General features: G+C 35.0%; 2 protein-coding genes across 9 annotated transcripts; both read left to right on the top strand.

Moving 5' to 3' along the window:
* The first annotated feature begins 478 nt into the window (after nucleotides 1–478).
* Nucleotides 479–20,788, top strand: LOC113724130 (uncharacterized). 8 transcript variants are annotated; one of them, XM_072075438.1, is made up of 21 exons: nucleotides 482–652; nucleotides 1,165–1,205; nucleotides 2,273–2,492; nucleotides 2,571–2,652; nucleotides 2,732–2,809; nucleotides 2,907–2,966; nucleotides 3,095–3,199; nucleotides 6,256–6,366; nucleotides 8,827–8,868; nucleotides 9,483–9,581; nucleotides 9,686–9,870; nucleotides 11,135–11,250; nucleotides 11,322–11,431; nucleotides 11,537–11,579; nucleotides 11,740–11,831; nucleotides 13,111–13,159; nucleotides 14,755–14,825; nucleotides 15,788–15,907; nucleotides 16,521–16,609; nucleotides 17,591–17,636; nucleotides 20,622–20,788. In XM_072075438.1, exons 3-21 carry the CDS (start codon nucleotides 2,437–2,439, stop codon nucleotides 20,664–20,666), a joined length of 1,599 nt encoding a protein of 532 aa, XP_071931539.1. In that variant the 5' UTR covers nucleotides 482–652; nucleotides 1,165–1,205; nucleotides 2,273–2,436; the 3' UTR covers nucleotides 20,667–20,788. The 8 variants fall into 8 exon arrangements, with proteins under 8 accessions (XP_071931543.1, XP_071931540.1, XP_071931541.1 ...); XM_072075437.1 differs by having other exon boundaries at nucleotides 2,313–2,492; XM_072075439.1 differs by lacking the exon at nucleotides 1,165–1,205 and having other exon boundaries at nucleotides 481–652; nucleotides 2,313–2,492.
* Nucleotides 20,789–23,858: 3,070 nt separating this feature from the next.
* Nucleotides 23,859–25,388, top strand: LOC113727017 (RING-H2 finger protein ATL52-like). Its single transcript, XM_027250969.2, has one exon. The coding sequence runs from the start codon at nucleotides 24,191–24,193 to the stop codon at nucleotides 25,280–25,282; it is 1,092 nt and encodes a 363-aa protein (XP_027106770.1). The 5' UTR covers nucleotides 23,859–24,190; the 3' UTR covers nucleotides 25,283–25,388.
* The last annotated feature ends 2,241 nt before the right edge of the window (nucleotides 25,389–27,629 follow it).

A 27,629-nucleotide genomic window follows, 5' to 3' on the forward strand; every position in this document is an offset into this window, starting at 1 on the left:
TCTTGCATTTATACATTTTCTCTGATTAATCTTGCATTTTCAAGAATCTAACAATTGAAGTGCATCTTATCTCGAGCGCCTAATGAGCATCGATCAGACCCATTTTTTACTATTAATATTTATACATTACGTCACAATACAAAAACATAATCCACGTGACACTTAAAATCAAATCTATAAGCGTACATGAATACCTAATGAGGTCAGGAATTAATTATCTAAATTCTCGTATATTGTGTGTGCGTTTTTATCCTGATTACTTGTTTTGTCATTTGGACTATTTTATTCGGATGGGAAGTGGGAACTGCGAAATTTCCAGACGGAGAAAAACACATCTGATGGGACCCACGCATTCATGACTCACACAAATTAATTAATGTGTAATGGGGTCATTTACCAAAATAGAAGGAAAAAGAAAAAAAATGAATAAGAAAAAAACTTCAACGACCAATTCGGGTTTGACTTTTAAGAGCAGACGTAAAAAGTAAAAACAATTAACTAACATCTCAAACCCATTCTCTTCTTTCTCGAATAAATACTCTTCAACCCAGAAAACCGTTTTTTCTCGAATTCTTTCATTTGGGCTGCTGCTTCTTCTTCTTCTGGATTTTGAACATTTGAATCCTAGATTTCTGCTGAAACCATTATTAAGGTAGAAAGAATTCCCATTTTACCTCTCTTTTTCTCTTCTGTTGATGTTCTGGAATTCTTTGAATTTTTTCATTTCTGCATGAATTTTCAATCATTTCTTGATTTTGAGGTTCCTTTCATTTTCTTCTGAATTTTCTTGTTATATGATTTATTATTACCATTGGTTTTATGTTCCAGTTTGGTTTCCATTAATCATGGTAATTTTTGTTGTGGGGTAAGTCTAAACATTTTAACTTGTTACTTCGTGTCTGTTTCACTAAAGACATTCTGAACTTCTTTTAGCTTACTTCTTTTATACTTTGTTTTTCCTCTTCTTCTGGTGCCTGGTCTTGTTTCTTTTTTTTTTTTTTTTTTTTGAGTTTTTTGTGCGCTGTTTTCTATCTTTGTAATCTTGTTTAATCAATTAGTAATTCCTGATACGGGCTACCACTTGTTTAATGCATGCAGCTGTTTGGTTGAAGTCTGGTTTTGCTAATTTCGTAATTAAAATTTGAATGATATTCTTGAATATAGGCTCTCAGAAAGAAGTTCTTGACTGCATGGCTACCTTAGTGGTGAGTGTGTTAAAAATTTTATTGCTTGATGACAAAATTATTGTATCTTCTGAATAGAGCAATGAGAAGCAGAAATATTCATCAAAGTTGTGTCATGTTGTTTGTCTTAGCTTTTTTTTTTTTTTTCATTGATTTTCATCATGTAACATCCTTGGCTTGTCCGAAGAAAGTTATACACAATTTGAAGCAGACCTAGCTTTTTTTAGCAAGATGGAGATGCGTCTGTGTTTTTTTTTTTTGGTGGGGGAGGGGGGTGGGAGGTAACCACTCATCTTTTGCTATTTTTAAGTGCTAGAGACTCCATGAGTATAAACTGGACATTGCAACTTATGGCTAGTATACTTGTTCAGAAAAAAGTGCTCTCTGGCGTTACAGGAATTTTTGAGCTCACCAGTCTAGTTAGTCCACTTTATTGAAAAATAAAATCTTCTATTCTGCATCCAGAAACCTGAAATACTGTAGAGGGATCTGGGATGCTATTGTTCGATCTGCACTGATTAACGGCTGGAAGTAAGATTCTTCAGTATACAAATCATGTGGGAGTTCTGGATTGGCTGTTAGCATCATCTACTTTGGTCATTTTTGGGGACATTGTAGGATTTAGTCTGCAGATTGGTAATGTGATGTATCAGAGTTTTCTGGACAAATTGGACTAGATGTACCTCTCAAACATGTTAATCTTTCTCGTTTTTCTATCTGGTGATGTTGCAAAACGAGAAAATGAAAGTGGATGCATCCATAAACTTTACATGAAGCCATGGAACCTGATTTCTGTTGGTTCCAAAGTTGTTTTTTACAGATTATTGACCATTTTGAACTTGAGCTGTTTTTCTGGTGATTCAAGATTGTAAGCTCCATTTCCAGTGTATATCAGCAAGTGATTTTATGAAGTGTGCTGTCATTGTATGTTGAATTATGTGGCTCTGCTTGCTTGGTCTTATATATGTCAACCAGTTGAGGGCACTGGACCTTCAAACTTATGTTGAACTTAAATTGGTGGTGCTCAAGTAATCATGCTTGCCTCCTGTGACTTGGTTGTTGAAATAATTTAGTAAACTTTTATGCAGCTTTTTTCTTTTCTTGATTTCATTCTTTTTGGAGAAGTAGATGAGGACATGAGATAAGAGGTCTTCTTCATGATGTTCGAATAAGATGGTCCCAAAGCATTGAAGTGTCCTACTGTTAACGATCAGAATAAAAGGTTGTGCAAAAATCTCGAAGTAATAGATCTATGAATGGAAACAAAGATATGCACATGGAGGCAGGAAGCAACAATTTGGCTAGCAGGTAGTTCATTAGGAAAGCATTGGAGGGATGTGTATGCCTTTTGATACTTCTTCTAAGACAATATCAATCTGCTTGCAGGCCAAACATGGCAACAAATTCCATAACAAAGAATTTCAAGGGAAGTGACAATCATCACAATTTTCAAGACCAGGCAGCTGTGGTAGGGGTATATCTGAATCAAGACAATCCATTTATAGACACTTGTATTGCTCTTCTTCACTAATTATGCTTGTCAATAGGAACTGTATTCACAGTCTAGGGCTAAAGAGAGTGAGATAATGTTTCTTCGTGAGCAAATTGCTCTTGCCAGTATGAAGGTATACCATGTTATTTAAGTCTTTTACTCCACATTTGGTACTCTGTATGTCATAGTTCTGCCCAGAAAAAAAAAATGACCTTCATTTAACTGGTCAGGAATCTCAGCTGTTGAGTGAGAAACATTCACTTGAAAGAAAATTTTCTGAGTTGAGATTGGTATGTCTTATATTTCTCATACAATTAATTCTCTTATCCTATCAGTTTGGTCCTTGTCATTTGTACTCTCTTATTCATTCACTCACTTACTGACAAAGGTCTGATTGGAAGAAATCTCTTGACTACAGGCTCTAGACGAAAAGCAAAATGAAGCCATAACTTCTGCCTCAAATGAATTGGCCCGGAGAAAAGGTGATCTTGAAGAAAATCTGAGATTGATTAATGAGTTGAAGGTAGGTTTTCATTTAAATTTTTTCAGGAGAATTGTTCAAATCAGATCTGAACTGAGGAAATATAGTTGAACGTGGACTGGATTCAATCTTTTCATGTGTGTGTATGTGTGTGTGTGTGTTTTTTTTTTTAATTTTCATGCTTTTTAGGATGTCCCGTACTGGTAGGAATTAGGTTTTTTTTGCTTGCTCTGCCACTGGGGGCATAACTTGTACATGTCTTTAAAAGGATGGATCAGTCAATGATCAAAATAGGCTAGTACTCTTTCAGTCCATTTGTGTATTGTTGTTTGCAAATATTAGTTGTCTTACAACATATGCTTTTCTGCTTCTACATAAGCTTGTTAACAAACCTGGATGGTAGGATGATTTTTATTACTCCAAAACTTTTTATTCAAATGCAGTCCGTGAAGTTTTCTCTGATCTTATAGCTAAGTTTATAGGTACATTGAACTGGAGACTGTTGTTTTAATTGGGAGGGTAGATAGATTGTGGCAAGGAGGGTTTTCTTTGCTTTTTTGGCCAGGGTGAAACTGCTCATGCCTTGTGTAGCTGTTCTGTTAGATTTGATGCTTCTTTTGTGTTATTGCGGATTAATTTCCTTTGTCCCAAATTAATGTTGCCTCAAGGACTTGTAGAGATTTCTGGTTGTTCAAGAGGTAAAAGATTTCGTATCCACAGTCTGATTGCTGACCTTGCTTCTAAGGCTAAAGAGACGTTATATAGGTTTTTCATGAATGCCTGACAGACTATTCCTTGATCTTACTGGCTGGAAGTAAAGAGTGCTCAAAGACTTTGTTCATGTGCAGTGGCTAAGTAGAACCATAGCATGTAGATCCTCAAGATAATTCATTTGGAAGTCACCAACTTGCTTTGTTTCTTACCATTTGTTTCAATGTCACTCTGTGTGTTTTGAGTATATTTCTGTTAACTATGAGCAGGTCCTTCTTCTTTTAGTTGTATTGCTTATTCTTACTTCATACTTTCAAAAGAGATCTTTATGCATTGTTCTTGTCAATCTATATCACCTCCTTCTTCAGTATTCGAACCTATTTTGTCATTGCTAATATCCTCTTTTCTTTTAATGCAAATTGTGATGATGTAAAACAAAAATTTGATAGGCTTGGAAAGTGGTTTTGTCTTCATTTTACTTTGTTCCCTTTTTGTAAGATTTTTTTGTTATCTGGACTAGTCACAAATATTCATCTTTTATATAAGTTGTAATTAGCTGAACTCAGAAAAGGTAGCATCCATCTTAGAAGCCCCATCTTTTTTGGGGAAAAAAAAACTTTGTTCAAAAGTCACTATGTGGAGTTCCTTACCTCTGAACAGCATCAATTTATTGCCCCATAGAAAAGGATAGTCATCAAGTTGGTGTGGAAGAAGAAAGGAGAAGGGAAACAAGAACGTCAACTGCAATGTATTCTGTTGATTTAATATGAATGCTCAATTAGACTGCAGTCTGTATTTCACATTCCTAGAGTACAGGATTGTTGAGTTTTTGAGGAAAATATTATAACCTTCCAACTGAAAGCACTACACGAAAACAAAAGTGGAGGACTGGTGACATTTTACTTGGATTGGCTTTTGAGGTTACCACTCTTTCTCCAAACATGAAAACGGATTCATCAAATTCCCTTTTTTGGTATTTTACATAAATCCACACATCAGTTTATAAATCTCTGGAAGTGCATGAAGTTGACTCTGTTAAAATGGTCTGCTTGGCAGGCTTGTTTTTGGGCTGTTTTGGACAAACAAATTTGTTTCAAAATATCATCTGCAGTAACTTGCTAAAAAACGCCCTAAAACACCCAAAAACGTATACCCAAAAAATGAAAAACCACCCCACCACTGCCACCCTTCTCCCCCCTTCCCTCCTCCTCCACCCACTTTGCCACTGCTCTCCTACTCCCCTTCTTTCTTCTCGACCACCTTCTCCACCTTCCTGGGGAAGAGAGGGACGAGGGCAGCAAGATTGGGGGGAAGTGGAAGGGATGGGGAGGGGAGGTGGGTGGCAGGGAGAAGAGGGAGGTGGCAGGTTGGTAGGAGGAGGTGGGAAGGGAGAATAGGAGTGGCCGGGGAGGGGGGGACGGAGAGGTGTTTTGGACAAACACCAATATTTCCCAAAAACAATTACCATTATCTACAGTAGATTCCATTTAAATGGACCTGTAGTATTACTGGTAAGGTTGGTAATGTTGAATCCATGAAAATTTTAAGTTGTGCAGTTTGAAGTAAAAGAAACTGTTCCCTACCCGAAATGAAGACATTTCATTCAGGATATAGGGATTTCTTCGGATGCTTCCTCAAATATGATGAGCCAATTTCACATAAAATGACAAATTTTTATTTTCAAAATCTTGATAGATCCCATTTAGGAGTTGTGAAAATATACCTTGAGTTTTAGTTTGTCTGTATCTCAAAAGAGTGAAAAGTTTTACCTTGAAAAGATAGTTGAAATTTGAATGTTGCTGTGGAGAAAGGGAAAAGAAAAGAATCATTGGCATATGTCTTCTGGAGCTGTTTGCTGGACATATTGCCTTGTGACAAAGTCAAACATTTCTTTTCTGCTGCTTTTTGTATTGTACTTGAATGCTCTATTACATGCTTCAAACACAGAAAGCATATTAGAATTTTTCTTTCTGTGTAAAAATGGAGACCAATTATAGCCCCATTCAATACATATCTAGTCAATTACTAATGGAAGTTATCTGTTGATGGTGACAAGCCTTAAACCTTGTCTTTTCAAGTTAAAACCATTCCTTTGTAGCCAAATAAAGTATCAAAATATTGATGGCATGACTGATCTTCAAATCGAAATTGAGTTTGTCCTGTTAAAGGTAGATACTTCATATGGTAATGCATACCATCTACAATAGTACATATCCACTTGTAACTTTTATTAGATGTGAAATGTTTGGACTTCCTCTGATACACAAGGACAACTTCATGCTAATTTATGAAGTTCCATATACTCTTTCTTGACTAGATACAATGGTAGTTTTATGTCAAATATTTTCCTCTGAGGATTGTGTTTGAAAGGTTCATGTATGCTTCAGATTGCAGAAGATGAGAAATACATCTTTATGTCATCAATGCTGGGGTTGTTGGCAGAGTATGGCATTTGGCCTCGTGTTACTAATGCATTTACTCTTACGAACAGCATTAAGGTATGTACTAGAGCACGCAGATAGTTATATGTTATTAGTATGTGTTTTACTTGATCCTACAGTAAAATTTTAAATTTTAGTTTCATGTTGCCTTAGAAATGTATTCCTGATGGGAAGCTATTGTTTTAGTTAGAGATCTGTCTTTCTGGCTATTTGCCCATAAATTTGCCCTTAATTAATGATTATTCATAGCTCATTTTTAATGACTGAATTACCACCTCTTCTGTAAGCTTAAGCTGTTAGACAGAAGTGTGACTTTTTGGACTTTAGCACTCTATCTAATATTCTGCGTTTTGAAGCAGAATTTGAATAATTATAATTATAATAAGGGGATGTTAGCTTTGATTTGCAAATAATATGAAGATGATATTAATACTGTTTGATCATATGACAAGTTTAATCTTTTGAGATGTTGCAATTTTGTTTGTGATTGAAATAGACAGTTTCTTGACTACTAATGCTGAAATAGGTCTAAAATTTTCATCTTGGTTTTCTTAATTAAGTATTTTCTTACTGGTACACTACATATGACTGCAAGACATTTCATGGGAAGGGGGCCACAACTTCAAGTGAATATAGCCAGAGACTGCTGGTATATTATTGGTAGCTGATATTGTTGCTTGTAGCAAAATATCCTTTCACTTTGGCAGAAGCATGCTTCTTATGTTCATGTATCAGAATCAGTTTGTGGGATCTCCAAGCGCCGGAAAGCCATGTAAATCGAGGTTATAGTATTTAATGTTGATCATGGTGCTCTTCTGGGTTATAGCAATCAATGAATGCAATGTGCTTAGTTTTGTATATGGGTAGGCTTCTGCGGAACTTAAGAGAGGAAGCATAAACATTAGAATTGAGGATGAAACCTAAAAGAAGAACTTTAAAGGATCTTGGATGTGAATTTTTAAATTGATTAGTTTGAAAGGCAGAATCTGTCTTGTGTAAATTGTCCTTATTCCAGCTTAGAAAATGCTCATGTTCTTAATGTGTTAAAGCCAAATTATGTGGGAACCACAAAAGGCTTTGATTGAACAGCGTCCAAAAACTGGGGATTAAAGTGCATCAAAATGGATGGCCTGCAATAACTAGTACTTAAGAGGAGAAGGTTCAGTGAAAAAGAAGTCATGCATTTTGTGCTTTGAGCTCTTACCAAATTAAGCAGTAAAAGGAAGAAGACTACACAACAGGATAGAGAAAATGTAGTATTTTTACCTGGGAAGGGAAAGGAAATCAGAAAATGACAATTTAAACTCTGGTAATTTGACTCCACTGCACATAATTGAATGCTCATATGGGTTTTCAAAGACTCAAAGTCTACCAAAATATAATGAAACTATTAATAGAGAGACTACGAGTCCTGAATAAGATAAACCAGTATCCAACCATCAGAACCAACACAATAAAATAATCTGATCAAGACCCTTGAATAGCTTACTCCTAATTCATGGACAGTAATCTTGGAAATAGGGAGTACATAAAAGACTCAAAGGAGACAGTTTCAGTCTTAACATGAGAAAACTCAAACTGAAGCATCTTGCATGTACACCTGTGCCTTTCCCTTGCATGTGCATCCTGCATCCAAGCAAATTTGTTTGGGATTATTTTTCTAATCGTGGTATATGGAACACTTCAAAACTGATAATCATATGAGTAATAGCATAAGGGGCCATATATATTTACAGATTAGCAATTCATGGTTTTGCAAGCATTTCAGAAGGATATGGTACTTGAAAGAACAAAAATTGAAGTATGTGATTTGCGTACTTGCAACTATTACAAGACCTTGTTATTCTGAATCACTTTTTATTAATTTAATTTAACAAGGAAATTTAGTCTTTGTCATTTCTGTGCCTCAAAATGCTGCCAAATGGAATATGCATTCCATCAATGTTCCTTGCCAGAGTATCAAGAACTTTAATGAACGGTTTAATGTTATCAGTTGGCTTTCTTCTTTTATTTTGGAGTGGAGAAGGGTAACTTTTATGCATCTTTATCTATGATATGCACGCCATACTATTAGTGCAGCTATGGTATGCATATCGAAATTGACTTTATCCCTTAATCATTGTATTGGTCATTTGCACACTAAAAATGGCTATTTGGGCTTTTTCTCGATGGCTTCTGCTTCTTCCCTAGTTGATTATGGAAAAGTGATTCTTGGGAAATTTGTTGAAAGAAATTGAAATCATGCTTTTGTTGTTAAAGTTTGTCAAAGTCAGTTAGCTGTTTCGATCGAAAACTCCTAAAGGCATTTATAATCTTTTATTTCTCTTATATATGTTTTAAATTTTCCTTATTTTATGTATGCTTTTGATGAAAAATTATGCTGAAATTTTGTAATTTAGTCTTTTACCTTATGGCTACCTATGCAGATTAGGAAAGGATATGCTGCTTGTATAAAAAATTCTTGTTAGTTTTGCAAATTTATAGATTTCAGGCTTATGGAATCTCATTTTTTTGCAGCACTTGCATGATCAACTGCAATCGAAGATTAAAACTTCACATGTAAGATTTTTGCTTGTGAGTAGTAATTGCAATTTTCTTTTGTTACTGAATGATAATATAAGATTATATGCACAAGCATGATCTAAATTTAAGATTGTACGCAATTTTGTTGATAATCATGTGAAAATTTCATGCTTATTTCTGGATCAAGGATTTCACATGTAGTCCTGTTGTTGAGAAAGAAAGTTTGTTTTGTGTTGTCTTCGACTTCGTACTGTGCTGAAGAATTTGATATGAATAATATTGTGCTAAACTTTTCTACACTTGTTTCTCATCCTAAAACCAGTACTCTGGTAGTGAAAATTTATATAAACTGTTAGGGAAACATAGGTGTATTTTGTCCCATCTTGCTGTTGATACATGTGTTCCTTAGCGGCTTCACCCAACATGCTTTGTATGATTTCTATTCTCTCCTTTCCTGGTGGAGATACTCTGTTTATTTTCCTTTGCTTTGATCTGTTGTGGGTTGTTACAGATCCCAGTTAAGTGGGTTGATATGCAAAATTATGCACTATAGATGGCCTTCTTTTTCCTTCATAATCTAAATTCATCTTACAGAACGTAACTTTTCACTTGTAGTATAAATGATCAACCTCATATATCTCTTGGCGCAGGATAAAATTGAAGAGCTAAATGCAATAGCTGGAAATCATACTGGCAAGGAGAACCCTAGTGCTGGCCCCATTATGGGTCAATTTCCTAACAGTTCCATGGTAAACAGAGTTCTTTTTCATAGTTTACTCAAAGAAGTGTAATTCTGCCTTTTCTTTCTCCCTAGGGTAAGTTATGCACTAATTTGGATGTCCTTCGTTTCAAGGGCATGGGTGGATCTTCTCATCAAAACCACTATTTAGATGGACATCAAATGGAGCCAGCTGATGGTGTACCGACGTACATGCAAGAGAATGATCATCAACAAACTGGAAGTTTAATGCTTAATCATGGAATATATGGTTCACGGAGTGCAGATAATCATTCAAAACTTACATCTGATAATGATAGGCAAGTCTGGGGTTCTGCAGGCTTACTAATTTGGTCAGAATATGCTATGAAAATCTAATGTTGTTCTCACATTTTGCAACATATCGATTTGACTGGTTCATGTTATGCTTCGTTCTTTGGTTCTTTGGTTGTTTTGTTACATGAAACCTTAAAATTGTGACCGCCAACTTCTTTGAAGCATTGTAAAACTGTGAATAGTGTGCTTCTTGGAAATAGATGAAGTTGCCATGAATTTTTATTACTTTTCAGCCATAGTCAATTGCACAATCTAATTGGGTATTTCTCCATCAGAATTTTATTGTAAGCAGTTTCTCATTGTCAGCCAAGACTTTCAAAGATTTTTAGTGTTTGTAAGTCTGATTTAATTTTACATACTTGTGGAGGCAGAAAAAGATTATTACTGGAGATATCTCTTTCCTAGACACAAGAATCAGTGCAACTTACATGTTTAATATTTGTTGTAATGCCTTCAGTATAGACCGCTGCATTAATGTAAACATTCTGGCTTTCTTATTATTTGCATTGTCAATGTCTGAACCTAAAAAGTTAGACTTCTGTGTGCTGCATCAGCCCCAAAGGAGTACATCATCAGATGCTTGGTTTCCAAGATAGATTGATAAAGTATGCCTACAATATGAGCAGAAATTTTGCTGCTTTGAACATCAAGAAGCTGAGTTATTTACCTTGCAGATGTAGCTTTTTAATTAGATTAATTTTACTCTTGTTGATTGATTGATTTATATTTCCCATAAGCCATGTGTTGAAATAGATATCTTTTCATGATTAGACATATTGTAGATATGACCTCCCTGTATACATATTTTTGTCTGCATGTGCAAAAGAGGAAGAAGACATTTTATAGATAAGCCATTAGATGTCTGGTAGATAAGCTTTGACTTCCCCATGCATATATTTTACCCATTAGTGTGAAATAGGAAGAAGACAAATCCATATGGCTTTTCCCGAGCTAGTGCATTCTAGTGTGCAACAAATTATTGTTGCTCTGTTGCATTGTGATTAGAAACTGTAGAATTAAATAGCTAGTTTGATTATTGACAATTTTCAACTTGTAAGTCTGCCCGATTTAGTTGATTCTTATAGTATTATTTAAAGGTTTAAAGAACCTGAGAACTGGTTCAGGCTGAACTTTTTGTATCAGGTTTTTGTTTTCAACCAGCTTGTCATTCTTATATTATCTGGTGGTCCTTTTTTTTTTGGCATTTCCTACTGGATAAATGCTTCTTCCTAACAGACACATTTGCAGGGGTGTTGTAGGTTCTGAGGTAGACAATATATTTGACAGAAGTGGCATAAATATGAGACCAGATGAAAATGATCAGTTTTACCACTCTCCTAGAGTTGGTTCTTTAACTTCAGAAGGTAATACATGTTTTAGTCTGTATTCTTAATGATGGATTTCCTACAAAATCTAATTTTGTTTTTGGCACTAGGAGAGGGTCCTGGAATAGAAGGCTTTCAAATTATTGGAGATGCTAAACCTGGAGGAAAGCTTTTAGGCTGTGGATATCCTGTTCGTGGAACTTCTCTCTGTATGTTTCAGGTAAATATCATTCAAGGTTACTTCAGAAGATAACAACTTTTTTATTTTGTTGATATAATGTTATTATTTTTTAATTTCTTATTTAATCATTTCTCTTTGCACCAGTGGGTTCGTCATTATCCAGATGGAACTAGGCAGTACATCGAGGGTAATCGTCATTTATCAATTAGGCCTTCTCTCGCATATTAATTTTTCTCAAAAAAAGAAATTGCAATTAATTATAATCTATAGTTTTATTCTGCACTCCTCGTATATTCACATATCAACAATAGAAGTGTTCCTTAGATATGTCATATTTTTCTAATCAGGAGCCACCAACCCAGAATATGTAGTTACAGCTGATGACATCGATAAAGTTATAGCTGTAGAGTGCATACCAATGGATGATCATGGACGCCAGGTTCTGCTTGACCTTTGTTTTTTTTTTTTTTATATATATGTTTATGAAGTTATTTTCCTTTGTTGCTTTAGAGTGTCTAAACTGCGGGTAATAAGTTCTAACTGCATGTTTTGCTTTCGAGTGGTCTCAGACATACCAATACATCCATATATTTCTGGTACAAAATCTTCAATTATTCAAGCTTGACCTTCTTAGAAATGTTTCTTACCTTGTGTCCAAGTACCTGCACTGATTTGCTGTTGGAGAAAACTTAATGATCAAATTTGGGGAGAAGAGTATTTAAAAAGATCTTCAAGAATTTGTTGATTATTTGATAAGCAAATTAGTCAGAACTTGTTCATCTAGTAAAATTCTTTTCTGAAATTTTATGGGCTTAGCACTTGAAAGTTGTGGACTCGATCTCATAATTTGTTGATACACGTTTACTTGGTTATAGTGAAGCCCAGGGATAACACTCAGGTTCAGGTTTAGCTTTCTGCTACTTGTACAAAGAAAAGAAAGAAAAGATTATAGGAAATCTTGGGCATGTTGGTAATCAATATTCTTTGAAGGATTTTTTTGAGATAACTTAGATCATCCTTTAAATTTGTTGTTTATTTTTGTTTGGGTAAATTACACTTTTCTCTCCTGTCATTTAGCGCTTTTCACAATACCCTCCTCTGGTTTAAAAGCTATATTTAACGCCTCATTGTTTGGGCTAAAGTCTCAAAGTGATGGAAATTGTCCTCTGCAGTGGAACCAGCTGGAATGTCTAGATTACTTTCACTTAAAACTAAAATGATTGAAGTGGTCAAGCTATAATGTAGTATGGGTTGTCAAAATCTATACATAACCCCCTCTGCGGTTAACAAATAGTTTCTATCTTGACATTGGGGTACTTTTGACTTTTTTGTCAGAAGGCAATTTCTGTCACTTTTACACTTTAGTACAAACCATGGGGGGTTTATGTATAGCTTTGGAACCATAGGAGGGTTATGTGAAAAACTGATAGACCCTTCTTGTGTTACTTTAGTTACAGCAAATAAATTGAACCAATTCAATAATTTGAAGAAGTTCTAGACTGTTCAACTTTCTCATACAGCCATGCTGTTTCTTTTTCTAATTCTGATCACGCCATGATTGCTTAGTGAATTTGACCATTGTTTATTAGAAATCTAGGTGGCTTTCATCTCAATTTTTTATTATTGTGGCACATGCATGAATACTCATCTTTAAGTGTCAGTCTGTTGTCTTCTTGACGTTTCACAAGCCATCTTTTTTTTTTTTTAATTTTAATCAGGGAGATCTTGTCAGGCTATTTGCAAATGATCAGAACAAAATAACATGTGGTAAGTTCAGTTACTTTAATTAACAGTTGTATGGTTGATGCTTGAAATATCAAATTGACATGGTGGTTCGTATTCTCATTTTTGTGTTCTCATGGTCCAGAAAGCTACACAGTTCTTACAGTATTTGTTCCTATAACTTTTTTTTGGTATCTTTTATCTGATAAAACTGAACTGGAATCCTGCCCATCCTCTTTCTTTTAGTGGTATTTGATTAAGGAATATAGTTTTAGAACTCAAAATTGTTCTTTTAGTTCATTAAGCATGTCCCTTATAAGTCTTATCTAAATGAAAACCATCAAGTATAAGGAACCCAAGATGCTCAATAGTAGAGGTAAGGTTGTCATGGCTTGTCCTTGTAATCTCTACTCAAAGCTAATATACGTATATTGATCCAATCCAAACCAACCTCCAGGACACGATGGTAGTTATTGATTGAAATGTCAATAGTGGCAGGTTAGCTAATTTATGAAGAATTTAAAGGACATTACACCAGACCCACCATTAAGCTTGGTATATAGCACAAAATGAAATTTTTTGGCCAGATGATTTTATGTTTCACTCTTTCTGACTATGAAAATTAATTGTGTCAGTGATGTAAGAACTTTAAAGAGGCTAATACATTCGATGCAGGAAATCTGTAAACAGGCTGATACATTTGATGCAGGAAAGCTGCAAAAGAATTTAATTCAGTCTTTGATTTGTATTAATCCCTATTCTAAATAAGGTTGAGACAATGTACTCTGTTCTTGAATATATTAAAAGCTTCCTGAAAAGTAGAAGAAGCCTGTAATCATGTGTTCTGCTTAACCTCAAATAATATATCTCCTAACTATGTAAATTTAAAAAGTAATCAACTACTGATGTTTATGTAAATAATACTTGAACACATACAACTAGCCAATTCCTTTGAGTAATTATTCTAGTTCCTGTCAACATTCGTTGACAAATTTGGTCTAGTTTGGGCAATCAAGTTTGGATCGTGTGATAGTTTCAACCAGAAACAACAACCTTGAAAAGAGATAGAAATGTCATGTATTATTTGCAAGGAATCATGCGAAGCGCCAAAATTGCAATTCTTTCTCTCTCTCTAAAATGAGAAGCTACCTAGACCTCGTAGTTTGTATTTTAAAAAGCCCAACTAATTTTCATTCTAGAGTTACCAAAAGAACTGTCAAGAGCCCTAAATTTCTTCAGCATGTAGATCTTAATGCTTTTACAAGAAGTCAATTAAGTCATTACCTCCAAGAGGTGTCAATTATTTTAATTTGACTTGTTTAGATGCTTGCAGAAGAAAATTGCTTAGCAAGTGTCAATTCGGTTTGGAACATTTTACCTTATTGTTTCTGAATGTTTATTTTCATATGAAGTTTTAGAATATCTCATCATGCTTTGTAGTTACCCATGAATGCATAATTACAGTTTTGCAACTACATATATTATATTTTCCAGTTGCTTTTAGCAGTTTAACATCATCAAGTTTTTGGTAAGTGGACTGTGGATATTTGTTTGCATAAGCATCAGTACAGGACATTCTTTGGTTGCCTGCTCATTTCTCTGCAATACTTGCTGGCAAATGATACCTTTGGCTTTTGCAGATCCTGATATGCAACTGGAGATAGACACCCATATTTCAAATGGCCAAGCGACATTCAATGTTCTAATGCTTGTAGGTTATATATAATTTGCAAATATCAAACTCATATTTATTTACCTACTCATACTGTTCACTTGTTAGACACCACTTATCTAATTTTGGATCTAATTTATAGGATTATAGGTGCTAGTTTGTAGGTTTATAATTTGTACTCACCTTTTTAGATGCATAAACACAGAGTGATTTGTGGATTATTATCAATATCAGGAAAGGTTTACACCAGTAATAAGTGAATTAGAAAGGCCTCTAATGGTGTAATAGTTATTAGTTGCTTACTCCTAATGTACAGTCAAATAGTGAGTGCACCATATCATACTTTCCATATAGTAATGTTGCAATAGATTTTGCAAATGGAGTAAAAGATTTTGAAAGGAGCAGATAGCATGTAGCATCTTGAAGTTGTAATGTTAACCAAGGCACTCTTCCCTTTATTTGGCTCCCTTTCAAATATTTGTAGTCATGTGATTATTACTCTTTTTGAGTTAAAATGGACCATCCATTGCTGAGAGGCATACAATGAAATAATGAGATGTCCTTCCCCACTGTTATATTTGTATCTTTTCTGTGAAATTGCTGCCTCGTCCGCCTGGTTGTCCACCTGGAAAAAAACAAGAGATCCTACATGCCCTCTTCGCTTTTTCTGCTTTAGAAGTATTATCTACATGAGCAATTATTAAATCTTTATTTGCGGCAGAATAAATCACCAGCATCATCCCCTCATGCATGATTAATGTTGCTACATATAAAATTACCAAAAGTGATAAGATCTGGAAATTGTAAACCTTAAAAAGATGAATAAACTGATTATGATTGTGTTAAATTCTTAGGAGTTGTGAGTACTGCAGATAATTCTATATTTGTTACCCTGCCAAAAGATAGCTAAACCTTGACTATGTATGTTGTTATTAGCAACTTAAATTATTTTTTATTTAGCTATAAAGATATTTAGCATTAATCATCCAATTTGCAAACAGATAGATTCTTCCGAGAATTGGGAACCGGCAACCATATTTTTGAGGCGATCAAGTTTCCAAGTCAAGGTTCACAGAATGCAGGAAGTGGCAATTGCAGAGAAATTTTCCAGAGACTTGTCGGTAATGCTTTTTACTTTCTAACAGTTTGGACAATCAAGAATCTAATACTCATATTGGGGATTGTTTTTATCTGGACCTGAATTTCATTTATGGAATGCAAATACATTTAAGCACTTTTTGGAATGACAGTGTTTCACTTTTTTAAGCAATTATATGTATGCAGAGAAGTTTTATAAATGCATATTTGCCTATGTTGATCATTTGATCCATTTGGGTTCCTATAGATGATAATTGTGTCCCAAAAGTGAGTTGATTCCCTACTCAATTAAGCTTCTCCCTTACTCAAGTGATCTGTCAAAACAATTGTGTGCTGAAGTTTAAATTTGTCAGTAACTTTGCATGGCCAGCTAAAAGTGGGCTTTTTAGACAAGACAAGATTGTCGTCACTTTACATTGGCCTCCAACATTAACTGATGGTGTAGTGATACATTAAAATTAAATTGTACTTGATTGTTGTGGAGTGACTGTATTAGTGAGAATAATGTACATGACTACCAGTATTTATTAGTGATACCTTGTTATGTATTTTGATTTTGTGATTATTGGGTTTAGATTTGGAATATTCTCAGGGATAACAAACATATCAACAGCATTGCTCTCTTACCTTTTGCAGGTTAAAATTCCCAATGGGGTCTCATCACAGTTTGTTTTAACATATTCTGATGGTTCTTCACATTTTTTCAGCACAAACAATGATGTTAGGTATGCACCATTATAACTTTCTAACTTGCCCTGCGTTACTCTCATAAGTGGTAATTATGCATGGTGTTGTGGGGTACATGAATCCTTTTTCATAGGTTTGCACATGGAACTTCCCATTTAGTTTTACTATGTAACTAAGAACTTAAAAGCTCCTCTCTATGATATTCACAGGAGGACCTTAGTGGGGCCACGCTAATGTACATTCAGGATTTTGGAAAAAAAAAACTTTCTAATGATTTTCCATTTTCCTGGTTGATTGTATGTAATTGTATGTGTTTTAATGTTTATGCATAGACGTACAAGAAATAATAGCAAATATGATGATGAGCAACTTCATACATATCCTCTGAGTTGTGCAGCATTATGCCTAGAGTTCCTTCCTTCGCCCCCCCCCCCCCTCTTTTTCAGAGAGTCATCTTCCTTAAAATGTGTGCAATAGGTGTAACTCTTCCTTTGGCTTCCCAATTGGGGTTGGGCCTAGTATAGCCGTCACTTGGAGCTCGTTTCTAAACATCAGGATATTTACCTAAACAGAACAACTACTGCTTAGTGAATAAATTAGCTCATTTAGGGAGCTCAAAATCAGCTTCCAAGTTACATAGATTGCTGAGCAAGCAATGGGCATGGCTACAAAAGCTTGATGCTATGATCTTTGAGCCAATTTAATTGTATCATCTTGTGGGAGGTTCCAAGCTGCTAGCTCTGGAATAATCTTGTTTTCTCCTTGTAGAGTTACTAACAATTCGATAAGGAGTGCCATTTTCGAGCTCTGTAAATGAATGTCTTTTGTTCTTTTTCTTTCCCTGATTTTATGGCTCAATTACAATGGAAGGAATCACTTCTGCATAATTTGATTAAATTTTAGTGCCTTTTTTTTCACCGAATTAATAGTTTACTACAGCTATACTAGAGTAACTGCACGCCTCATGTTTTCTTGGTGTGTATTGCAATGTATGATGTGATGCCATTTCTTTCTGGCAGAATGCGTGATACACTAGCATTGACAATAAGAATCTTCCAGACGAAGGTATGCTTCTCTGCAGATAACATCATTTGTACTTTTGGAATCTAGAAGTCTCTTTTTGTTAAAGATCCTTGGTATTTTCTCTCTTTAATCAAGGATTTTTATCTTTGTGTGATGTAAGTGGTTTTGTAGTTCCTTATGTTCTTGGATAGTGAGTAAGTTTTTTGTTGTTATGTACTCTAGACTCGGGAAGATATAAGCCAATACACAAGCAAACTGATGTAGTTCCATTTTTATCTTGTTAGATGCAACAGTAAGCTGCAGGAGAATAAATAATGAAAATATTAAGTTTTTTTAATCTTAAAATCCACCTAGTTCGAGAGTTTACTTGGCTACCTATTTTATTAAACAGTTCCAAGTTTGAAATCCCAATACAAAAAGTTAAAAGTCTATATAAATCAAGCAAAAGTTTTCCAAAGTTTGGAGACGAATTGAAATCAAAAGTATAGCAGCTTCTATATGCTGAGTCTGCTGACAAGAAAAATTTTGGGATCAAACCAGCTTCCCTGTAAAATTGCATCTCTCCAAATATGAGAACGTTGAAAACATCAAAAACATTGAACAGAAAACCCAAGTGAAAGTTAGGTTTTCTTTTTCTTTCATTATTTAGAAGGGAAGGGATGGGAAAGGAAGTAGTGGCGAGGACAGGGGATTCATGGGATTGGAGATGAGAAATGAAGCCTCATACTAAGACAAGGAGCAATATACCTCTTATCCGCTGGAATGCTTGAATATAAATCAGTTGATTCAAGGAATATTGTTTATTTTAGATGTCTACTCATGAGATCAGGAGGCAAGTTAGTCAATCTGCCTTTCCTTTCTTCCTCATTGTCTTCTTTCCTCTATTTGGCTATAATTGAAAACAAAATTTGTCATGTTAACATCACTAGCATTTTAAACACCTGGAAAGGGAATACTTATAAAATTGGACAGATTTGTTCAACGTAAAGTTACAGGGCATCCCATGCAATCAAAGTTTAGTACATATGCAAAATGTTCCCTCAGGCTCAACACAATATTGCCAGTGTCCTAGATCCCTTTAAACTCTACTGTCAACAGATTCTAAAAGGTTAGTAGCACCAAGTTGAATATGCAGCTAAATTTCATCATTCATTGGCCTTGTGCCAAAATGAATACTGATGTGGCCCTAGACATATGAAATCGGCTGTTGAAGCAGTAACAAATGTATCGATTATGCAGCCCATATAGACATTTATTGGCATTGTGTCAATGTCAAACCTAAACTGATTATCTGTAGGACATAGCATGCATACTTGCTTGGCATATTGCTAAGCTTTTCTGCCATTGTCGTGCTCAGAAACAAATGTGGATCATTGAGATCTTACTATATGTGTTTGATGGTATAAAATAGCTTGGACTTATTTCTTTCTTCTTCTAGATTCCAAATCACAACTGTCTTCAAAGTGGTTACAATTTATCTATGCCACACTTCCAACAAGACTTTCCATTATTGAAAATTCTAAAAAGTTTTGTGCTTGTTCAAATTGGTAGAATGAATTGTGCAACTGCTCCTTGTAGAATTTCTACATAGAGCTCCAGTTTCAAACCTGACTAGTCACTCTTACCAAGTGGGATCCTATTACAAGTAGCTTTAGTTAGTTTCCCAAAATTCCAAGGTCCATGCTCAAAGAAAGTATGTCATATAGGACATGAAGCCAAAGGCTGCAACCGGTATACATGTTTGACATGTTCTGCAGTGTCCATTAGATATAAGTTCAACATTACTAAGTCTTTTAACAAGTCTTTCTGATGTGTACAAGTTTTGGTGATATGAAGCAAAATTGTGGTCAATTGAAAGCTCAACCACAAAACCATTGGGTTTGTTGATTTTCTATAATTCATGGAACGTGGGACATTATGCATGTCTTTGGTGATTAGATTGTAAAATTTCTTTTGATGGGTTTCATAAGGCTACAATTGACACCAATAGTTTGTAATAGCTTTTATGACTAGTGTTTTGACTATGGGGAAAAAGAGACTGTGTCTGATATGATAATAATTTGATGCATTTTAAACTACATTTGCTTGTTTGAAGCATTGTTGCATTGAAGTTCAGTGTACTCCTAAAGGTTTTCATGTCCATATGCATCGAATTAGTTCACTTAGTGAACATCATGCAGGTGAAGTTCACAAATTTATATAGGATATCAAGGCTTCAACATGAAATAGTAACCTCTCAACATGCCTTTTTAATGTTCCAACTCCAAAACCATATTAGAAATCCCAATAACTAGATGAAAATGATTCTCCATGGGAGCTAGTTTATTCTCAATCTATGTCAGGGGAATGTCTTAATTTGGTTAATTACAAAATTATTGAGCAAATAGTGGGACTCTTTAAGGCTGCACTCTAAACATATTTGCTATTTGTTGCTTAGAACCTTGTCAATTACCATAATAACGCTTCTCCTATCTTTGCTCTCGACCTTTACCTTACAAGTAATGAGCAGATGGATCTTCTGATGACATAGTGCATAGGCACATGAAATTCTTATCCTTGGTGGGGAAAAATGGTAGGATACGGAGGAGTTTCTCTCACTTTTGAGTGTCGTTAGTCCAATTGCCACTGAGTTTGCCTCTCATTTCCTGTATAGCATCTATTTCTCTTTTCCTGTGTAGCATTTGGAACGTTTGCACTATCTAATACCAATGAAATAGGGAAGTTATATCATTCATGTTAAGTCTTTAGACATTTAAGTTTTGAAATATAAGTTGGGGAGTTATCATTTTTATTGGAATCCATAGATGGTCAAAATGCTTAGTGTCAAAATACTTAGCTTTATGTTTATTTTGCATTTCATATTTTGTTCGTGCCTTCGATTAATATATACTCTTCCTTCTTGAATTTGTGGATTGGGCTTAAAAGTTTTCTTCTCTACTTTTGTGAGGTATGGGAACTTTTGTTTGGAATTTGCTCTTAAGTCTTTGGATATGTTTGAGATTTATTTATTTTTATTCTTTCAAGCAGGCGATGGACGAAAAGAGGAAGGGGAAGAGCATGAATTCTTCATAGGAGTACAGTTTTTGTAGCTATATAGTATTCTTTTAGAAAATAGAAAATGTGAAAACAACGAGATGCACATATTCTTGTATACTAGCTTTTAGTAAGTTAATAAAATTATATTTTGTTTTCCACTTTCCTGTTGTAAAGAGCATAACTTTTGGTCTTTAAATTGTTAATTGCATATTTGAGTTCCCATCAGTTTTATATTCCATGCCCTCTCTCACTCCCCCCCCCCCACCCCAAAAAAAAACCCGCTCTTCATATATAATATGTACATACATGTAGGCATGTAAGTGTGTATGTGACATTCAAAATAGTTGGAATGGAAATTGGCACCATGTTAAAGAATTTAACCTGAATCATGTACTGATTCAGGGATTTTACTGTCTTTTGGACTGCTGCTAGTTTTGGAATACCAGGTTTTCTTTTTCTGGACAAGTATAGTGTATCCTTGAAGTGAAAAGTTCTAGTTACGGTAACCTCACTTGCATTCTTTTAAATAGGTAGTACAGCACAAGGGTCTGGGATGTCAATCTCTTCTCTATAGATGCTTGCTCCAGTGAAATAGATAGTACTAAAGACATAGCTCAAATTATTTTAACAGCACTGAGCTGCGTATGGTCTGGTGATTCAACAAGTATTATTCATCCCACTGCATACTCTGTGGAAGTGCTGGTTCAGTCCAGTACGTGTTGTCGTCATTTTGTTGGATCATCATTGAAATAAGCTATGAAAGCTGTTCGTCCTTATTTTGAACTTCTACTAGCTTCTTGAGAAGTTGAAGTTGAGTAGAGTATTAAACTGGCTCACAATAGAGATGTATTCTCACTTTAGCGCTCAAGCTTAATGGCCTGTTAGGAATTTCATAGCTGGAGAACAAAGGAAATTGAGCGATAGGAGAAAAGCAATGCAGGAATTTCTTTTGATTGTGGCTATTTTGTTTCACAGCACAGTTAAAAGCAAATCATGCTTCTCATCCATTGCATTGTATTTAATACCATGTAGGAAGCAAGTTATGCTTTTCTCTATTTGTTTAAGAATCTTTACCACCAGTCTTTGATTTTATTGGGAATATCTCTACCTGTCATACAGGAAAGGCTCTGCCATGTAAAGAATATTATTTTGTATGACAAAAGTATGCTAAAGGGACAACAACTAATTTGAGCCTGTGCATTTATATAGCTTATTAGACAAGGACAATCATCTGGGAAACAAAAGATTTGCCTTTTGCTTGTTTTTAGTTACAGCAAGCATTGAATGTAGAAAAGAGGGAGCATAACTGTAAGATAGCTGTTCACTTCTTACCTCTGATTGATAGTTCTGAATCTGGGACAGAAAAGTATTTGATTCCATTGACGTAATGCTTTTATGATCTTGTTTTTCTTGACTTCTCTGCATAATGGAATTGACTCTGTATTATTATGTGATATGGTTCTTATATGAGAATTCTAAGTTGACCCTTTGGGGGGTGGGGGTGGGGGTGGGGGAATAGTCTTGCCAAGTATTGTTCTTATTACAGCCTCCTAGGAATGGCAATGGTCCCTGCCCCATTAGCCCTCCGCGGGCACCCGCCCTAATTGCCATCCCTACAGCCTCTGGATGAGCATACTGTCTGGACATTTCATGTGAACATTTGTCATCCTTAATGGCTCTATAACTGATCGAAAATTTTGTTCCTATCTCGTATCGTTTGCTCAACTTCAAGTGTTAAAGTAGTTGAGTTGAATGTTGGTTGTCTGTCATGAGTGGTTGTTGAATCTGAGGAAAGAGAATCAAGATTCTAGATTGGTGAATTTGTTGCTTGCTGATATTGATATGGTACTGTATTACTTTCATTCTGCTATTATCTGATATTTGCATAGATTGTTGATCGTGTTTACAGTTTATTTGTAGTTATATTAATATTTAGCCTGTGAATTATGCTTGTAACATATACATTGTTTTGCATTTATCATAATGACCATGACCCTTCATATTCCAAATACTTTCACAAGATTTGGGCACTTACACATTGACAACTCTTGCTACATAACCTGGCATGGTGCAGCCACTGCCTAGTTCCATGTGATTTTGTTGTTAGAATGGGGAATTTTCCACATGACTACCCAACGGAAGGGGTTAGGTGTAGCAGCACAGGGTGGCCTAATTCAACCATCTTATCAGCAATTTTTGGACCCGTTTTCATATAAACTATCTTAGGGTAGGTGAAAACAAGGGTAGGATAAGTGATAACTAATTGGAAGAAAAATCAATCACCTCACAAGTGTTATGGGATGGTGTAATCTGAACTGAAGAGGTTTGGTAGATAAATATTGATCTTGAACCCTAGTAAAAGCCTTTAGGACCTATAGTTCCTCTTAGTTCATCTCTCCACCATTTGAATGATTTTAATTGTGGAAGGAAAAAGTTCTGTATTGTTGCGTTTCAATCACAAGCGATGCAGACAACTCCTAGCAGAGTTGCAGCTTGCAATGACAGCCGAGTATGGAGGATAATCCTAAACAGGAATGGCGAAATAAAGCATTTTCCTTCAGTTTCAGGATCTTTACAGGCCAAATGCTAAATACAGAACGTATCAAGGATTTCAAGAACCAATTCCTACACAAGATTTGATTCAGGTGTCATCTACACATCCCAAATTAGACCAGAAAGAACTACTAACATATTGAACTAGAATTAGGATTGTAAGTGAATTTGGTTCATTACCTCCAAGTTCCAACCTCTGAAGTCCACGTGTGGCAGTGCATGATTGTCTGATAAAAGGGTAACTTTTTGTATGGTAGAAGCTTCTGCTTCTTTTAATTAGAATTGTTTTTCTGAACTTTGAGACGGTGCAACAAACAGAATAAGAAAAAGAAAACCATGTTTTCAAGAATATTATAGTGGATGGAGTATCATATTCCTTTCCTTAACTAATTGATTTCTAAAGGAAACTAATCTTATATAATAATGTGCTCACTTAATTTATGGATCTTGATGAATCCCAGTGGTTCTTAGCCTAGAGAAAATTGATTGTCAATGCTTTTGCTCGAGTGCTTGTGCAACATTTCTTGTGTCACTTTCTTGAGTGGGGCAACCAACACTTTTGTTGTTGTTGTGGTTTGGAGGTGCGGTGCACTCCACATATCCAGATTCATCAACTAACTTGGACGGTAACAGGATGTTTATTAATCACTTTCATCAGAAACCCAACCAATATCATCTCTTTGGTCAACAAATCATCATAGGTGGGGAGGAGGGAAAAGAAATGCAAAAGAGGACGCTTTAAGTAAAGCCAAGTAGATAAAGAGAAAGAAGATGAGGAAGCTAAAGTCACTCCTAAAAGAAACAACAGTGGAAAGTACACCGCAACCTCCATCTCCTCCTCTTCTTTGCTTCCCTTGCCCTCTAAGCCCTCTTTCCTTAGACTCCTCATCTGTGCACCTACTCATCTCTCATTTCTCTTGCAAAGCATGCCTATGTTGATAGCATGTGAATTATGGAAACACCATACATAAGCTGTTCCAGATTTTAGTGGCCATAAAATTTTGGACATGGGATCTGTGGGGAGGCCAAGTTCCTGGGCACCATATGATACTTACAGGGATTGTTCACAAGGAATTTGCAGCATATATTGTCCTCAATGGTGCTACATAATCTTCCCTCCTCCTCCTCCTCTTGGAAATGATGATGGCTCAGGCACCACATTCTCCCCTCTAATTATAGCAATCCTCGGTATATTGGCGAGCGCCTTCCTTCTAGTGAGCTACTATACCATTGTCACCAGATATTGCAGAAGAAGAAGATCAAGAAATTCAAACATTGAGTTTGAAGCTCACCATGATGAAGTGACTCATGACCAATGGCAGGTTGCTACAACTGGTTTAGACGAGGCACTTATCAAGTCTATAACAGTTTTCAGGTATAAGAAAGGCGATGGATTGGTGGAAGGGACGGAATGTGCAGTGTGTTTAAATGAGTTTCAGGAAGATGAAAGCCTCAGATTGTTGCCAAAATGTTGTCATGCTTTTCACCTTCCTTGTATTGATGCATGGTTGAAATCTCACTCCAATTGTCCTCTTTGCCGTGCCAACGTAAATCCTGCTATTCCAACCCTGCCTCCTCCGGCTCCTCCAAGTTCTCAAACTTCCTTGACCACCCTCAACATATCTTCCCTCGAAATCCAGAGACAAAATGATCTGATATTCGTGGTAGAGGATCATCAAGAAAGGAGTACTCATCAAGAAGAAGTTTCTATTAGCCTCGTTTCAGATGTTCTTTTTAAGGATGCTCTCCAATTTGACAATGAGTCGGAAAATGTTGACTCCAGAAACTGCATAATTGGTGACCGAGAAGATGCAAGACAATTCAGAAGATCGATGTCCTTAGGTACATTTTCTCGTCGGCGCAATCTTCCGGTTGCTGATAGCCTGAGAACCAATGAACATGATCGAGAAGACTCAGACGGTGGGATCGGAATTGGTTCTTCAAAAGGGATGCAGGAGGGACAAAGCAAGCAAAAAGATAGAAGCAAAGACTGCGATTTAGCAGCAAGAGTTCCTGCTGTAATGAAGAGATCTTTTTCCACAGGAAGATTCAATTTTACAAGGCAAGATAAAGGCAAGAATCATATCATTCCCAGCTAAAACTGCTAGCTCTTGTGAATACTAATTTCTTTAATCTACAGTTCCAAAGATTGTTCAAATTCACCAAAATATGAAAATTAACAAGTTGTTAATTCTCTTTGATAAACTAAGCTACATTATACATCATAAATGTCTGTTTTCCCAAATAGTTTATATGCTTTTGTCAAATTATCTTTCAATGATGAAGAAATCTCACTCCTTGATAACACAACAGTTTCTTGATACACTGGAAGAGGTTGGCCAGCTTCTACTAAGACAGTTTTGAAACCAAACAACAATAATCTATTGCACAAGTGAACTGCACCAATCCATTCCAAAGCTATGGAATATTGTATTTGTTTGGTAAACTACTTCTTGATTTGTCTATTTTCAAGAATTAGCGTCATGTTCTCTCAATTCTTCTAGCTCATTATAGGTTGCTTATAGATTCGGCAAATATAAGGTTCTTTTCTGAACATTTTTCCAACCTTACTTAACTTGCATTCTAATCTTTGTTCTAATTACCAAATCTACATTGCCTGAATATTGCAAACCGAAACTAAGATCAAGCCCAAAAAAAAAAAAAAATGCCAATTATGCAATGATTCTTCCCATCAAGAAAAGATCATGCACTATCATGGAATTTCAGTTTAATTCTTTAATTGTTTAGTTGCACCTTCATGCCTAACATACAAATTTACAAAGTTAAAAAGGCCAAGTAGGCACTTGTCAATTATTGGCCTACCCATAATTAATTGACCACTTTGATGGCATTTTACATATTTTTCTTATTTGACGTACGGCTACCTATTTACTACATGATTTTGCCATAAAATGCTGTCCTCGGGAATGGATGCAATCATCCTTTCAATTATTATTATTATTTTTTGTCAAATAGTTGTGGACCTATGCTTTACAATTGGAGATAGATGGAAGTTTTAGAATACTGCTAGTAAAGTACAAGAACAGTTCCAACCACCCTTTACTTGTTGGCATTTGGTGCACAAAGGAAGTGACTAGATTTAAAAAAAAAAAAAAAATAGATCCATACTTTTTTAAATATCAAGTTAATCAATAATTTTTCAGGTATATTTCTCGAGTCTATAGAATCTTTTAATAATTCATTTAGCAGGCAATCATTCGTGCACTATCATATTTAGATATAATTTAATCATTGGAAGATTAAGGAGTTACTTTTTTTTTATTTTATAAATGAGCTAGAGACTTCCTTGTGACAAAGCATTAAAGTCCCGCGAATTAATCTTCCCATATTTATTTATTATTTATAATTTATAAGAGTAAATCTTATATAAACTGAAAGTGTATACACTTTCACCTTTGGATGCATGACACATATTGTCAGTGTATAGAAGATTAATCTTATCTTACTATAATATAAGCAAAGGTCCAAAATTACTATAGCAACTTTCCTTGCTGACACGTGGCATTATGGGTGAATTTTGAGTTTTCTCTTTTGCTTTCTCTATGGACATAGAATTGCCTTGTGGACTTGGCATTGCTTTATAAGGCTGATTAGGGGAATAAGTCCTCTGTCTACGGTTATAAGTTTGAAATATTTTTAATAGATTTTTCAAACTCTAGATTTTGGAGAAATATAATTCAATTGGAGTATCATTTACATGATCATTTCAACTTATATTTGACAAATTAACTTAAGTTTTAATTGGATTACAACGTTATTATCATTATTATTTGAATTTATATTTATTTCAATATGAATTATCATTTAAAGTTATATTTGACAAATTAAGTTGCATTTGTTAAAATTCGTTGAATTGCATGGATTTTTTCAAATTGTTATATTTTTTGACATTTTGTTATTTTTAATGTAAGAAAAAAGATTAGACAAAACTAATTTCATCTTATTATAAAGAAAAATATTATTACCACTACTTAATGTAATGTGCATTTTTTTGTTTCAAATTTATTTTAATTTGTTCATATTAAGATATTTGGTAGCATTTGACTTTATGTTCATATATTTTTGTTATCAAATCTATTTTAATTCATTTATACCTTAATATAAATATGAATGCATTAACGTCTATTTTATACTTCATTTATACTCTATTTTTAGTTGACGAACGCATTAACGTCTTAATGACAAAAATATGTGCATCTCTATTATATTTCATTAAAATGCTCTTTGTTGTTGTTTTCATGGTAATCATTAGATTTGCATTTTTTCTTTTTTTTTGGTGCTGTCAGATTATTAATTTATTCAATAAAGTTTATTTATTATAAGTTCTAATTCGGAGAAAAAAATGTTTTTCCAACCTTATTGCATTATTAGATTATTCAACAAGCCAGCTTACAGATTGCTTGGTTCTCTTATTTTTCCTCTGCT

Source organism: Coffea arabica, chromosome 2c (genome assembly GCF_036785885.1).
Source record: "Coffea arabica cultivar ET-39 chromosome 2c, Coffea Arabica ET-39 HiFi, whole genome shotgun sequence".
Classification (NCBI taxonomy): domain Eukaryota; kingdom Viridiplantae; phylum Streptophyta; class Magnoliopsida; order Gentianales; family Rubiaceae; genus Coffea; species Coffea arabica.

What these genes read in the sequence shown, in the direction of transcription:
- LOC113724130 (XM_072075439.1), top strand. Translation starts at nt 2,437, where the DNA reads ATGAATGGAAACAAAGATATGCACATGGAGGCAGGAAGCAACAATTTG. An exon ending in AGCACAAACAATGATGTTAG is followed by an intron (nt 16,610 to 17,590) that starts GTATGCACCATT and finishes TCTTTCTGGCAG; the next exon opens with AATGCGTGATACACTAGCAT. An exon ending in TAAGAATCTTCCAGACGAAG is followed by an intron (nt 17,637 to 20,621) that starts GTATGCTTCTCT and finishes TCTTTCAAGCAG; the next exon opens with GCGATGGACGAAAAGAGGAA.
- LOC113727017 (XM_027250969.2), top strand. Translation starts at nt 24,191, where the DNA reads ATGGGATCTGTGGGGAGGCCAAGTTCCTGGGCACCATATGATACTTAC.